The sequence below is a fragment of the Schistosoma haematobium genome, chromosome 1, assembly GCF_000699445.3.
Source record: "Schistosoma haematobium chromosome 1, whole genome shotgun sequence".
NCBI lineage: Eukaryota > Metazoa > Platyhelminthes > Trematoda > Strigeidida > Schistosomatidae > Schistosoma > Schistosoma haematobium.
This window is the reverse complement of record NC_067196.1, coordinates 55,826,517-55,840,208: the sequence shown is the minus strand read 5'-3', so window position 1 is coordinate 55,840,208 and position 13,692 is coordinate 55,826,517. Positions and strand designations below refer to the sequence as shown.

General features: G+C 32.9%; 1 protein-coding gene across 1 annotated transcript in view; it reads left to right on the top strand.

Moving 5' to 3' along the window:
• MS3_00001659 (uncharacterized protein) overlaps positions 1-13,692 on the top strand; it is a 34,110-nt gene continuing 20,418 nt past the window's right edge. Inside the window, exons 1-4 of the mRNA XM_051209129.1 lie at positions 1-432; positions 5,774-5,886; positions 10,621-10,719; positions 12,400-12,529. Of these exons, the coding sequence (XP_051074558.1) occupies positions 369-432; positions 5,774-5,886; positions 10,621-10,719; positions 12,400-12,529 (406 nt within the window). The 5' untranslated portion in view covers positions 1-368. The remainder of the gene's footprint in view (positions 433-5,773; positions 5,887-10,620; positions 10,720-12,399; positions 12,530-13,692) is intronic.

The following is a 13,692-nucleotide window of genomic DNA, read 5'->3' as shown; positions in this document are numbered from 1 at the left end:
ATATATGAAAATAAATTTATTCTATTTTCAACGGGATAGATTTAAATCAACCGCGAAATATTTTTGAAAAATTACTATATAAATTAAAATAAATAATTAAAACAAAATTAATCTATTTATTTAATCAGTTATTGTATAATAAAATCAAATCATATCCTGTTTTATTTTATATTGTTTACAAAATGATTCAAATAAAGGAATGATATAAAATTTAAAAAAAAATAAAAAAATAAAAATAAACAAAATTCATTGAATTTAGTTAACTCATTGAAAATATTTTTTAAAGAAAAGTATATACATAAAAGTACTATGATATTACATAACTGATTTATTTATTTTTGCCCACTTTGACGAACTATTAATGAATAATGAATTTAATGAGAATATTTCAAATTGTTCAATATATTACTGTAGAAATTCTTTTATTATATGGTAAGTAGAAAATATAATTTTTTCTTTCTTCATATTTTTAGTTATATTCATGATAGTTTATCTGAGTCTAGATAATCTATCGTATTATTTTAATTAACATGTATAAATACGTTCATTATGAATTACATAACTAGTTGTCAACGTATATAGTACTGAATATATTACTTGTATTGTAGTTAAAACGTATTCTAAGACTAAGTAGTTTTAAGTTGAGTTTTTTTTAAGAAAAGAAAAATCACTTCCTTATTACTAGATTAAACATTATTTCTCGAATATAAACTTATGTGACAATGTCTCAGAATCTATCACAATGGCGTCGGTGTATACACTCTCTATCTTCCCTTAAACTAAGAGGTTAAAATCACTTCATATCTTTCTTTCTACGAACTAATTCTTTCTTCCTGTACTATATCCTTATTGCAATCTTTCTTTTATATATTACCACAACTGAATTAACTACTTTTATGAAACCGGTGTTCATCTTGTTGTGTTAATGAGGTATGGCAACTTGGACCGATGCATATATATGCCTGGTCCTACGTAGTAGCTGACTGACTGACTGACTACGTGACTATGTATTACATGTCGAAAATGACAAATATAAATTTTAAATTAATGATAAACTTGATAGATAAATTAAAACAAGGGTATTGGTTTTAGTGTAATTTATATGCTATAAAGTTTAAATAATTAAAATATAGTGATGTACTAGTTTAAAAGATTTTAATCATTTTTTTGAATAATTTTTTTTCTCGTTAGCGTTTTTTTAGCGAGCTAGTTTCCTACAGGATGGGGACGCTAACCCCATGCCCAACCCTCCTCCTTTATCCGGGCTTGGGACCGGCAGTAACCCCCGAAGGGACTCCAGGCGGAGTTAGTCAATATTATACAGAACTCATATGATGGATTACACTGCAAAATTGTACATGGAGGACAGTTGACAAAGTCGTTCAAAGTGAAGACCGGTGTTAGGCAAGGTTGTTTACTCTCACCCTTTCTCTTTCTCCTGGATCATGAAGACGTCAACGTCTGAAGGGAAGCGCGGGATACAATGGACATCTAAGATGCAGTTGGATGATCTAGACTTCGCAGACGATCTGGCCCTTCTATCCCAAACTCAACAACAGATGCAAGAGAAGAGGAACAGTGTGGCAGCAGTCTCAGCAGCAGTAGGTCTCAATATACACAAAGGGAAAAGCAAGATTCTCTGATACAACACAGAACGCACCAATCCAATCAAAATTGACGGAGAAGATTTGGAAGATGTAAAAACCTTTACGTATTTGGGCAGCATCATTGACGAACAGGGTGGATCTGATGCAGATGTGAAGGCGCGGATCGGCAAAGCAAGAGCAGCATATTTACAACTGAGGAACATCTGGAACTCAAAGCAACTGTCAACCAACACCAAGGTCAAGATTTTCAATACAAATGTCAAGACAGTTCTACTGTATGGGGCAGAAACCTGGAGAACTACGAAAGCCATCATCCAGAAAATACAGGTGTTTATTAACAATTGTCTACGCAAAATACTTCAGATCCATTGGCCGGACACTATTAGCAACAACGTACTGTGGGAGAGAACAAACCAGGTCCCAGCGGAGGAAGAAGCGCTGGAAGTGGATAGGAAACACATTGAGGAAAGCACCCAACTGTGTCACAAGATAAGCCCTCACATGGAATCCTCAAGGCCAAAGGAAAAGAGGAAGACCAAAGAACACATTACGCCGAGAAATGGAGATAGACATGAGAAAAATGAACAAGAATTGGATGGAACTAGAAAAGAAGGCCCAGGATAGAGTGGGTTGGAGAATGCTGGTCGGCGGCCTATGCTCCATTGGGAGTAACAGGCGTAAGTAAGTAAGTAAGTACTAGTTTCCATGAAAGTAGTAATCAAATTCCTGAAGTATAGCTCTGAGTGCACAAGAATACAGATGAATGTAAAATTTCCATATAACTACATCTAATCAGATCATGAAACAAGCGTATTTGGTGACAAATCTTATCTAAACCTAAAGGTTTTTTCAGTATTTAAAATGAATAGAAATCTTTTACATTGACTTTTCAAGATAATCTTGCCAGATACAGATTAATATAAATTTTTATTACATTCATTTATGGGTGTTAATTTTTACTCACGTTTCAAAACAATTATAAAAATAATTGTAAATATGTATCTCTTCAGTCCACTGAGTTCGAACCAAATCATATGATTTGAATCAGATTCCAATTGTTTTTTTAGTGTAACAAATCGTCAGAATAACCTGTAGATGAGAGACTGAAATTTCACTTTTGCTCATGATTTCAGTTCAATTTTTCCATGACCAAAGATTGTTTACATATTTTCTCATTTAGTGATATACTTAACTTTCGGTGATATACATAGATTTTGTGCGCTATTCTTCTTATTATAGTTTTGATTACGTTTAGAACATGTACTCAAACTGAGCAAATTGTACTATGTTAAACATTATATTCATAATTGTAATTTTAGTTTTTCTCAAGCTGACGATAAATCGTGAAATAGAATGATGTTACTCCGTTGAGTAGTCACTTGAATTGACTGTTGAAAATTATACTAAGGTTCTGTGAAAATACTTCAACGAAGCTTAGAAACAAGAATTAGAGAACATTATTAACTGGGAATGAATAAATAATAGTGATATATTCGTTGTAATACTATCTGCTATTAGCCGGCCACTTTTCTGACATATTAGGCCAGAAATTTTTACGCAGAAAAAATAACTATCTATAAGTAAGTAAAGTCTCAGACCATAATATTTAGGATAGTGTTTGATAAACATGCTTAGGAACAAAAGAGATGGATGCTATAATTTAGTCAAAATCGATAATTACTCATTTTAACAGGTAGCATCACTAACTGCCAGAATCCAGATATCATAGTAAATACCACAACCTGGTTTAATTAGATACACTTATCTCAAGTTATTTAGTCTAGAACTTTAAGTTAATGGGCGTACTATAAATTTTAATCAACTATTTATAATAAGATGTATATTTTGAAACTACTGTCAAGTACTCCGTAGATTAATTTAAATACCTATGACTTTTCTGGTGAGTATATGTATTTATTTTCCGGCCTTGATCCTGTCGCTTCCAAATTTTTCTACTGTCTTTAATTCCCTTTACAATATCACTGGTCATAAATATAATTGACTATGTCGCAAATATCTACAGTCACTCTTTGAAACAGTATGGGTTAATTATTAAAACGCGCGTATATTCCCTTCAGTGAGTTAACGATCAGTGATTAAGTACTATTTGTTGGCTCACATATCCAGTCGCTACAAACCTGATCTGCCAAAAATAGATAACATTTAACCAACAACTTTAATTAATCTCTAATTGTCTATTGGTTCAAAATGAACACTAAAAGCTTAGTTGAAATCCTAAGAAATATTAAGATGTAATTGTATAAAAGGTTTTTCATTTCAATTACTCATAACAACATATATGAATCTATAAGTAAATAGAGAGCTTTCAGAGTTCTTCTAAAGGTTCTCTACCGAAAGATTATTGGTTGAGTCAAAGTCTATGGGGAACCACCACCAAAATTATCAACCTCGTAACACTCAAAGAAGGATAGTAGACAACTCCTATGTGTTCATTTCCGTCATAGATGATTTCCTAGAAATAACATTTTATTCATCTAGCTTTTCGGCGATTAATCTCTTACTAGTAGGTTCACTTGTTAACTATGAAGATCTCATAGTTTTATTAAGTGAACACACCAGCATAATGAAACTTTGTAATTATCTTTAATAACAATCCAATTGCAGCCCTAAACATCCATGGGAAGATCCAAGTAAACAATATCAAGTGAATTTCAACTTCACCCCATTGCACAAGCAAGTGGCTGTCACGGCTCAGTAGCTAAGTGGATAACGCGATGGCGTTTGAAGTGAATGGTGCTGGGTTCGAGTCCCAGAGTGAACATCAACGTTGAGGTGCAGGTACATTCGGCTGACGAGTCCGAAATAGGACGAAACGCGCATCCTGGATTCCACTGCTAGCCACTATCCATCTTTGCTTATAATGCTTGTGAATTAAGGTAATATCGAGGCATACGCACAGTAAACACATATGCCAATAAAAGACTGATCAATTGCAGTTATAAACATCAATGGGAAGATTCAAGTAAACAATATCAAGTGAATTACAATGTAACTATGTTTGGAAGGTATTTCCCCCCCTCTAAGTGCAAACTTTTGCTGCAGAACAGGTCCACGTCAACACTTGGATTGATCATAGGGAGTGAAATAATGAGTAGGAGTCCTGAGTTTTTGCTAGTGATGTCGTTCCAAAGAAGGATCAAAGCTCCATGATCAAACCACCCAACTCAGAGAACAAACGTCCATCGAAAAACAATAATTGTATTTATTGGAACCACTAAATGATCGATGTTAAGAAGCATGGCTAAAGGCGAATTTAACAGATCGGCTGACAAAGTAGTGACTCATCTTATACCAATGCAGTTTAATGTGCCGATAGCTCGAACATATCTCTTTTGGGTCTGGGCGACTATTATAAACAACTGCTGGAAAAAACATATGATACAACTCAGAAGCGGTTTAATTTAAACAAGCACGTTAACTCTCTATCCTCTTCTAGATCTTATCTTAATGAACAATGATCTATTGATCACTACCCCTACTCAATTAGTTTAGTTTAAAAGACTTGAGTTTTTTGTATTTTTTTAATACTGTCCATGAATATTACAACATTCATTGTACACATAAAAATTAGTCTGTCAATTCCTTACCTTACATTACTTCTCACTTTAGTCTCAATATGCACACGATATAATTGTTTATTTCAATTAAGTTTACTATTAACACTAGACCTATGAAGATTTTTCTACACAACCAAGATCCTTAGGTGAGTTACTTAGATAACACTTCACTTGTATATTATATTTTCGTTTAGAATTTTGTTTTATTCCGACATCCAGAGTTATTTAAAAAGCATAATAAATAAAGCTTATGATTTACACTACGTAATTTATTTAACCATTAAAAAATATGCGAGTAGAATCCATTCCCCTACATTTCCTACTGTATTAGTTTAATGATTAAGAATTTTCACGTTATCAATTTATAACTCTTGACTTAGATCTCCTTGAGACCAGTGGAGAAGGTCCTCTTTTACAAGTTCGTATTGTTTGTATATCATTTTATTGTGATACATTGAACTTGTTTCAACAAATTAACAATACTGTTTTAGATTATTTTCATGATCTATAAAACAGTTGAATACGTTTATTCTAGAACATTAGATTATCATAAGTGTTTCTCATTATTTCATTTTTCATTCTATATAGTTTCATTAATTGAAGTTACACGGAATGTATATAAAACAAATATGAATATTTCAGTTAAAAATGGTTCTATGGCTGAATTATCATGTCCGATAGATATTGTTCTAACTAGAAAGGTAGGTCTACATAATCAAGGTGTCTTGACAAAAAAAAGTACTCTGTGTTTGTGTCAAACAATCTAGTATCATTTTTTGGTCAATCTATAACAATTATGACACATACTATAATCATTAACTACTGTATTTATGTTACTATACCTTTTTTGTTGATTTAATTAGTAAGGTTTAAGAGACTATTTTATTCGTCTAATTTTTGTGGGGTACATATGGTGATATCAAGTAAAGTTAAAATTAAGGATATGAAACAGTTTCTATTCATTTAAAACAAAATCAGAATTCTTATTTATTTACAGTATGTCCTGTCTCTTAAACTATTAAAGGATCGAATTGAACTCAGTCATCTTCAACGTTTCGGTATATTCATAATAAATCAGTTTGAATACAAAATTCTTTAACGCATTAATTTACACTTGTTTTGTATGATTCGATTTTTTTAAAAACTATCTAGTAAAAATACGAAAAACAATAGCAACCATTAATCAGACAATCATAATGATATTCTTGTCAGTACAAATTTCCCCTACTTAATAGTTTAATTTCACTAAGGCTTAGAGATCAATTGAATTGGCAAAGCAATGGTAGCATTCCTACATTTGAAGAACATATGAAACTCAAAACAGCTGCCAGCCAGCATCAAAGTCTGGATCTTTATTACGAATATCAAGACAGTTCTACTGTACGGAGCTGAAACTTGGAGAATTACTAAAACCCTCATCATGAAAGTACAAGTATTTAAAAACAGTTGTCTATGCAAGATACTCAATGTCCGTTGGCTGAATACCATCAGTAACAGCCTACTGTAGTAGGGAACAAATCAGCTTCCTGATGAGGGGAAAATTAGGGAAAGACGTTGAAGTGGATATGACATAAATTAAGGAAATCACCAAACTGCATCAGTAGGAAAGTTCTAACTTGAGTTCCTGAAGGGAAACGGAAAAGACGAAGGCCGAATATCACACTATGTCGAGAATTGAAAGCAGACATGAAAAGGATTACCCAGGACATGGATGGATGGACAGTGCTAGTGGGTGGCCTGTGCTCCTCTACGAGGAGTAACAGGTGTCAGTGAAGTACGTTAGAGACAAATTATAAGTTTATAAAGTAAAGAAAACCCTACTAATGTAGCTTCCTGAATCCTCAAGAATATTACTTATTTAATAAAAATTCCTTTGTTATATAAATGATATTAAGTGTTTTAACAAACACATTTGCTTTATTAATCGTTTGACAGATTTTAGGATTGCTTACAAACTGTAGCATACTTCTCACCAGTTTTAATGCATAAGTATGTTTGTCACTTAATAATAATATATTCTGAAAATAATGAATACAGGATTCATGCCAGTTTACAGACATGATCAGCTTGATATAAATAGTAATATTGAGTGTAGAGAGCAAACATATTTTAAGTTCACTAGTTCAAAAATTGTTTATGTAGTACATTTATGACATGTATTACAACAATGAAGTGTATCGGCCAGGAACTTTTAATTCTGCTTAAATGGACATCCTATTGATGTATGAATGGTGCATTTTTGGTCATTTTCTGCTCCATAACGAATTTCTTATAACCATCTATAACTAGAGAAAATAAAGCAGAAGTAGAGAGCACGGAACAAATAGGGCAATAATTATTACGATAGGCTATTTAGGTCTACTACAATACATATGTCAGGTTATTTTCTGATCTACTATTTATGTTAGATGTTATTCAAATTAGTAAGGGTTGTGAGGGACGGTGTTAATGTAAATTAACAGCAGTTCAGTGGTTTTATTTAGTGAATTCAGTAATAAGAATGGCTAAATATTTAAAGTCCCTATAATCTCACTTGTAGTTTAAATATTATTGTCCTCTTAAAAAATTCCCTATTTATTCAGAAGTCAGAATGTCAGTATTACAAATCAATAAAAACTCCGTGTGGAAAATTTTTTCCAGGATTTTGACCTGCTAAGTGAAAAAAATCTAGTTAATCTCTGTGATGATAAAGTTAATTGTTTTGAATATTGTTTGAAAAAGTTTTTAGAAATACCCGTTTATGTGAATAAAATTATTCGGTTCTGTTCGATTCCGTCAATAACACAGTTTCATAAGCCTAACCATCAAGCTAATTAGAAGAAAAAGATCGAAACTGGATAATAAGCTCTATCGCTGGAAGCCGAATAACAGCATTCAAACATCACAAATATATACTGGTTCGCAGATTAACAAGCATATACGGGTGCTGATCCATGTTATATAAATAAGTCATTTACTCATTATAGATCCTGATAATTGTAACGACTACGTATGAACTAGAGGCATTATGTAATTTGTCTTACTACTTCAAGCGGACGAACAGTTACTAAAATAGTCACGCAATATCGCCGATTGATTGGAGTTATACATTAACAATGTTGAAGGGTGGTTCAGTGGTTTCGCGTTAAGGTTTTGGGTCCAAGTGCCGCATACCAGATCGTGGGTACACACTGTACAGTAGTCCCATCTTAAGAAAAACAAGGCCGTCCAGTACTTCCAGGTTTACACTAATGGTCTAAAATTGAAAGGTTCGTGATCTCTGAAAAAATAAACAATCCGTACAATTTTATATTGATGATTACTAATATAAGAAGGGGTTTGTGGAGATTTTAGTAATTTTCAACAGATTGAAATCATGAGTCAGTTGAAGCTAGACCACCATTGAAAACCTGGAAGCACTGGACGGCCGTTTCGTGCTAGTATGGGACTCCTCAGCAGTGCGCATCCACGATCAAAAATCTCCACAAACCCCTTCTGATAATAATCATCTGCTCACTAGTGACTGACTTCAAGAGATACTCCCGGAGTTCTAGTGGGAAGCCGTTACCAGTGGAGTACAACCAGGTCCGTTGTGAGATATCAGCTCACTGAAGACAATGGTATATGGCTGCGCAACTTCGTGGATTGGTTGAAGTTAGACATTAACACCGCTGGATGCCGGCTCAGTGGTCTAATGGTTAAGTGCTCGCGCGCGAAGCCAGTAGGTCCTGGGTTCGAATCCCGCGGGGTGCGGGATTGTGGATGCGCACTGCTGAGGAGTCCCATACTAGCACGAAACGGCCGTCCAGTGCTTCCAGATTTTCAATGGTGGTCTAGCTTCAACTGACTCATGATTTCAATCTGTTGAAAATTACTAATATGTTCAAAAAATGTATCCAGAACACGCCCATGGCAATTTCTATATCTATTAAACAAATTACATAACATTAGTTAATCATGCACAGGTTTTTATGTATATTACATAGTTTATCATTACTTTTTTGTCATCACTTAATGACAGATCGATTTTCGCGTTCCGAAATCAATAACCATTAAAATCAATAGCATTTTATTATTGAAAAGGTTAATTTATAATTCAACTTGATGGTTAACCTTTTGTTAATGGATGAACAGGCTTTAAAATTTGTTAACTGGTTTGATTTATATATTGCATTAATACACTTCAGAATTGCTCTATCACCAACATCTAGAATGCAATGAAATTAAAACCGAATACATACTTGGAAAATTATTTCACATTATTGTTCTTTGTGTAAAATAAATACCTACGATATATAGATGAGGGATGCTTAAACTCACGAGTTCCGTGTGATGTTGACAATTTTCTCAGCTACTCACTCCATAATTTCGAAGAGCACAACAGAATCTTTCTCGAATTTAACCTTTTCCGTCCAGCTCGGGTCCATTGGGTTTCAGTGATTCCAAGCACCATCAAAGTTGTATCACCTCATTTCCGTTGCTATTTGACTGGTCCTCCCGGTGTTCCACATTATCCCGACATTCCAATTACCTATAAAAATTGTTTCTCTGGTTGTTAGAAGGGGCATCAACCTCGTAACTTCCAAAGAATCTCGGCTCTCACCATGAGGCGTCACGATTCTTGTGAATAATGATTCTTCAACTCAGAGAACGTAGTTTAAATAGTTTGATTTGTTTAACCTGATCTGCTTTTTTAGCTGGGTTGTTTCCTATGGGATGGGTATGTTGACCTCATAATCAACCATTCTCTTTTACCCATGCTTGGGACCGGCAGTAACTTAGAAGAGCTACAGACAGAGTTAAAACAAATAACTAGGGGAAATATATTGTTTCTCCTAACTAGTCTTCGATGGGAATTAGTTTATGCATAAATTTAATATAAATATCAGTAATACAACAGCTCTCTACTTGGAATATATCCCTTCTGATATATCTCGATGGAAATGTATGATTCACTTGTTATCTACTACTGTAAAAGAAAACCTTGGGCTTATAAAAACTATGCGAGCCTCAATCTTTGAGAGAAATATTTTATTTTATTGAAATTTTTAAGGCATTTTGAATCCCGTGACTTCAGTAAGACAAGCCAGTTATACTATTAGATTTATTTTGAACACTTCATGCCAAACAAAAAAAGATGGACCCGTTAATGTTAATCTCTTCCACTGGGATAAACCATTCCATGTTTTCAACAATTAAGCCAATAATAAATCCATACAATCTAGATTTCTTTGTTGATATTAATAAATTTTATTTGAAATAGTTTAATTTAAATCTGAAAGCTAGTTTTACAAAGTTCAATTAATTTGGCTTCTGAAAATTGTGTCAGTCCAAACTTGTTACACATACATCGTGAATTATAAAATAAAAAATATTGGTTCATTGAAGAGTTCTCTTTTCGGAGAATTCATTCTCATCCTGAGTTGATTAATATCGTTCACTGATTTGCCTTACAGGAACTGGAAACATTAACATGGATTCGAGCACCACGACAACTTCTTACAAAGGGCGTTTATAGAGTTACTGAAAATCCTAGAGTATTCCTAGCACCTATGGTGAGTGTTTAAACAAGTTACAATTTTAATTTTTTAGAATACTATTGCACTAGTAATAGTTATCTTCAGAAACCAGTGTAACTGATATACATCATCATACTGCACTCATAAACATACGCAAATTTCCAACATTCCTAATGTGGTTTTTTCCAATAATGTTCTTTGTTAAACTGATTTGATGATATTGATTCCTAAACTGGTGATAGTGACCGCAGAAATAGTAATATCAAAATATAGCCAAATTGATCGTATAATGTAATTCACTTTATTAGTCATGTAGAAATATTTTAACAAGTGGTGTCATTGGTACTATAAACTACAAGAGACCCATAGAAATTTCAAGATTATGTGTTTTAATTTTAAAGACAAGATAAAATGCTGGTTTCTTTTACCTTTGAGATATAATGAAAGGAGAGAACCGAATTGGCATGTGATATAACGATTACAGCTTATTGACCGTTATTTAGTCGAGTGGAAGCAATCCTGCTTCAACGTCACTGTAATACGTAGAAATATAAATATGGGAGAACATAGACTACAAATAACATGAAAATTGTTTCGTTTTAAACTATCACAATCAGACTAGCTGCACATTTATATTTTGTTAGTTTAACATTGTTTATCTTGATTAACAAACGTCGACTTCAGAAATTTTTATATAACCAGATCATATGACAAATTTATACAGATCAAGAACATAAAGGTTTGGGAAATAAAATGAATTCATTCTATTTCATTGCTCTTGATCGTCTAAACATAACCTAAAATTACAAGGAGTAATATAATTGTAAACAAATGTATAACATACTTTAGTTATTGAATCTGAAGTGAACCAAAATGAAACTTGACATCCTGAACACTACATCTGAGTATGTGACAAATAAATATAGGGAAAAAACTTACAGAATAACAATGAAGCTATAATAGTTTTTGTCCCTTTCAGTTATAAACAGTGGCTAGTCAAAACTTTTTTTTGATAAAGATAAAATGGTATACTAAAACAATTGAATACATGAGGACCTGGTAGCTATTAAAAAAACTCTTTATGAATTGAAACGTGAAGAAATTAATTTTAAAATATGGAACAGCGCATCCTGAATACCGTAAACAACTGATTGTTCTCAAAAATCCTACTCTCATCCGTTTTCCATTCAAATGAGTTGAGATTTCAGAAGATTTCTTACTGAAGCCTTTCTCCTTATATTAAATTATCAGTTACTATAACATCACTTCCTCTATTTTATGTGGTTACTCTTTAAATATAGAGGTATACGTTAATCAAATATTTTATGTCCTGTTCTTCTTCTTATGATTTTCGTTTCCGTTTTGAATATGCCTAAAATTTACTAATTAAAATACACTAAATCTTTGTTTATCATTATTTTCCTCCTTTTAATTTTAGGCTCTTTAAAATTGATAAGAAACCGTGAAACAGAATGAACCTTAATGTTCTTACTGTGTTTAAAAGTCAATTATTTTCTAGATCAATAGTGAAATCAACAGTTTGAAAATGTAATACTTATAGTCTTAAGGAACCATGTTGTTTGATCATATAGACAGTTTGTAATAACTCAAATGAATTTGCAGTAAAACAAACACCTACAATATAATATGCATTACAGAAAAATTGATTTATTTGAATGTTTTCTTGAGTAGTTTTTTTTTCTTAAATCTATTTAGGATCTTTTAAAAACCAAAGCTTTAAGTTTATTTTTACGACCAACCCTACCAGACGATGAAGGAGAATATAGGTGTACACTCACCTTAAAAGATAGAATTCATGTTCATACCGTATCTTTAAATATTTCTGGTAAGTTTATAAACATGATTTTACAAAATATTAGTATGTAATAAAATTATTGAAAATAGTTCCTACATATTTCAGCTACTTGGTTGATCAGAAAAAATAACAATCCTTCTTATGTTAATATTTTTATTCTGCTTGATTTGAACTGAATTAAGGCGAAATTTTGTTAGACAAATAGTGTCATAAATTGTAAACACTTGCGTATTTCCCCTTCACATAACAGTCAGATACTATATTTGATGAATTAAATAAAATCTAAATACATTCAACACTTATACCATGTGGTGACATGTAACACCAGTCAGTCTGTAGTTGATAGTTTGGATTCAATCAATTGAATTCATAAGTTGATCTCAACTAGACCACCATTGAAAATTTGGCAGAAAGGTACGGCCGTTTTGTTCTGGTAGGTGACTCCCCAGTAGTGCTCATCCACGATCACGCACGCGTGATTCGAAATCAGGAGAGTTGTTCACCTCAGACAATAAATGAAGGGTTGAGCAAGTTCATGAATGGATTGAAGTTAGACATTGAAATTGTTAGATGCCGGCTGAGGGGTCTAGAAGTTAAGCATTCACATGTGAGACTGAAAGTCGTGGTTCCGGACCCTGCATGCGAGATCGTGGATGCGCACTGCTGAGGAGTCACTTACTGAAACAAAACGGCCGTTCAGATTGACTGGTGGGTTCCATCGTGATAATACTACTAAGTAATTCTTTTGTACACACGGTTCTGGCTTCAACTCATGAATGGCAAGAACTTAAGTGATAAATAATCAACCTGAGAAAACTTGAACTAGGTCGCAGCTCTCAAAACCAAGTTATCATTAATCAGCGTTATCCAAATACTTTGTATACTTACTTGAAAGCTGAAATCTTTTAAAGACTTTTTACCGGTTATTATCAATAAAGTGAATCGTACAGTTTATATGAATTGAGTTTTAATACTTTAGAAAATTACTTCTTTTTCTTCTAAATATCTTTGACGTATTATGATTATTAAGGTGTAACAAAACACTATATAAAAGATTATTACTCAGAAAGTCCTGTGACCGTATAACTTGGGTATTTGGGTAACTGAACTGGCGTAGTGGAAAAATTGCTCACAAACCAAGACCTGAATTTCAAATGGATATTTTCCAAAAAACTAAACCACTCACTACCTTA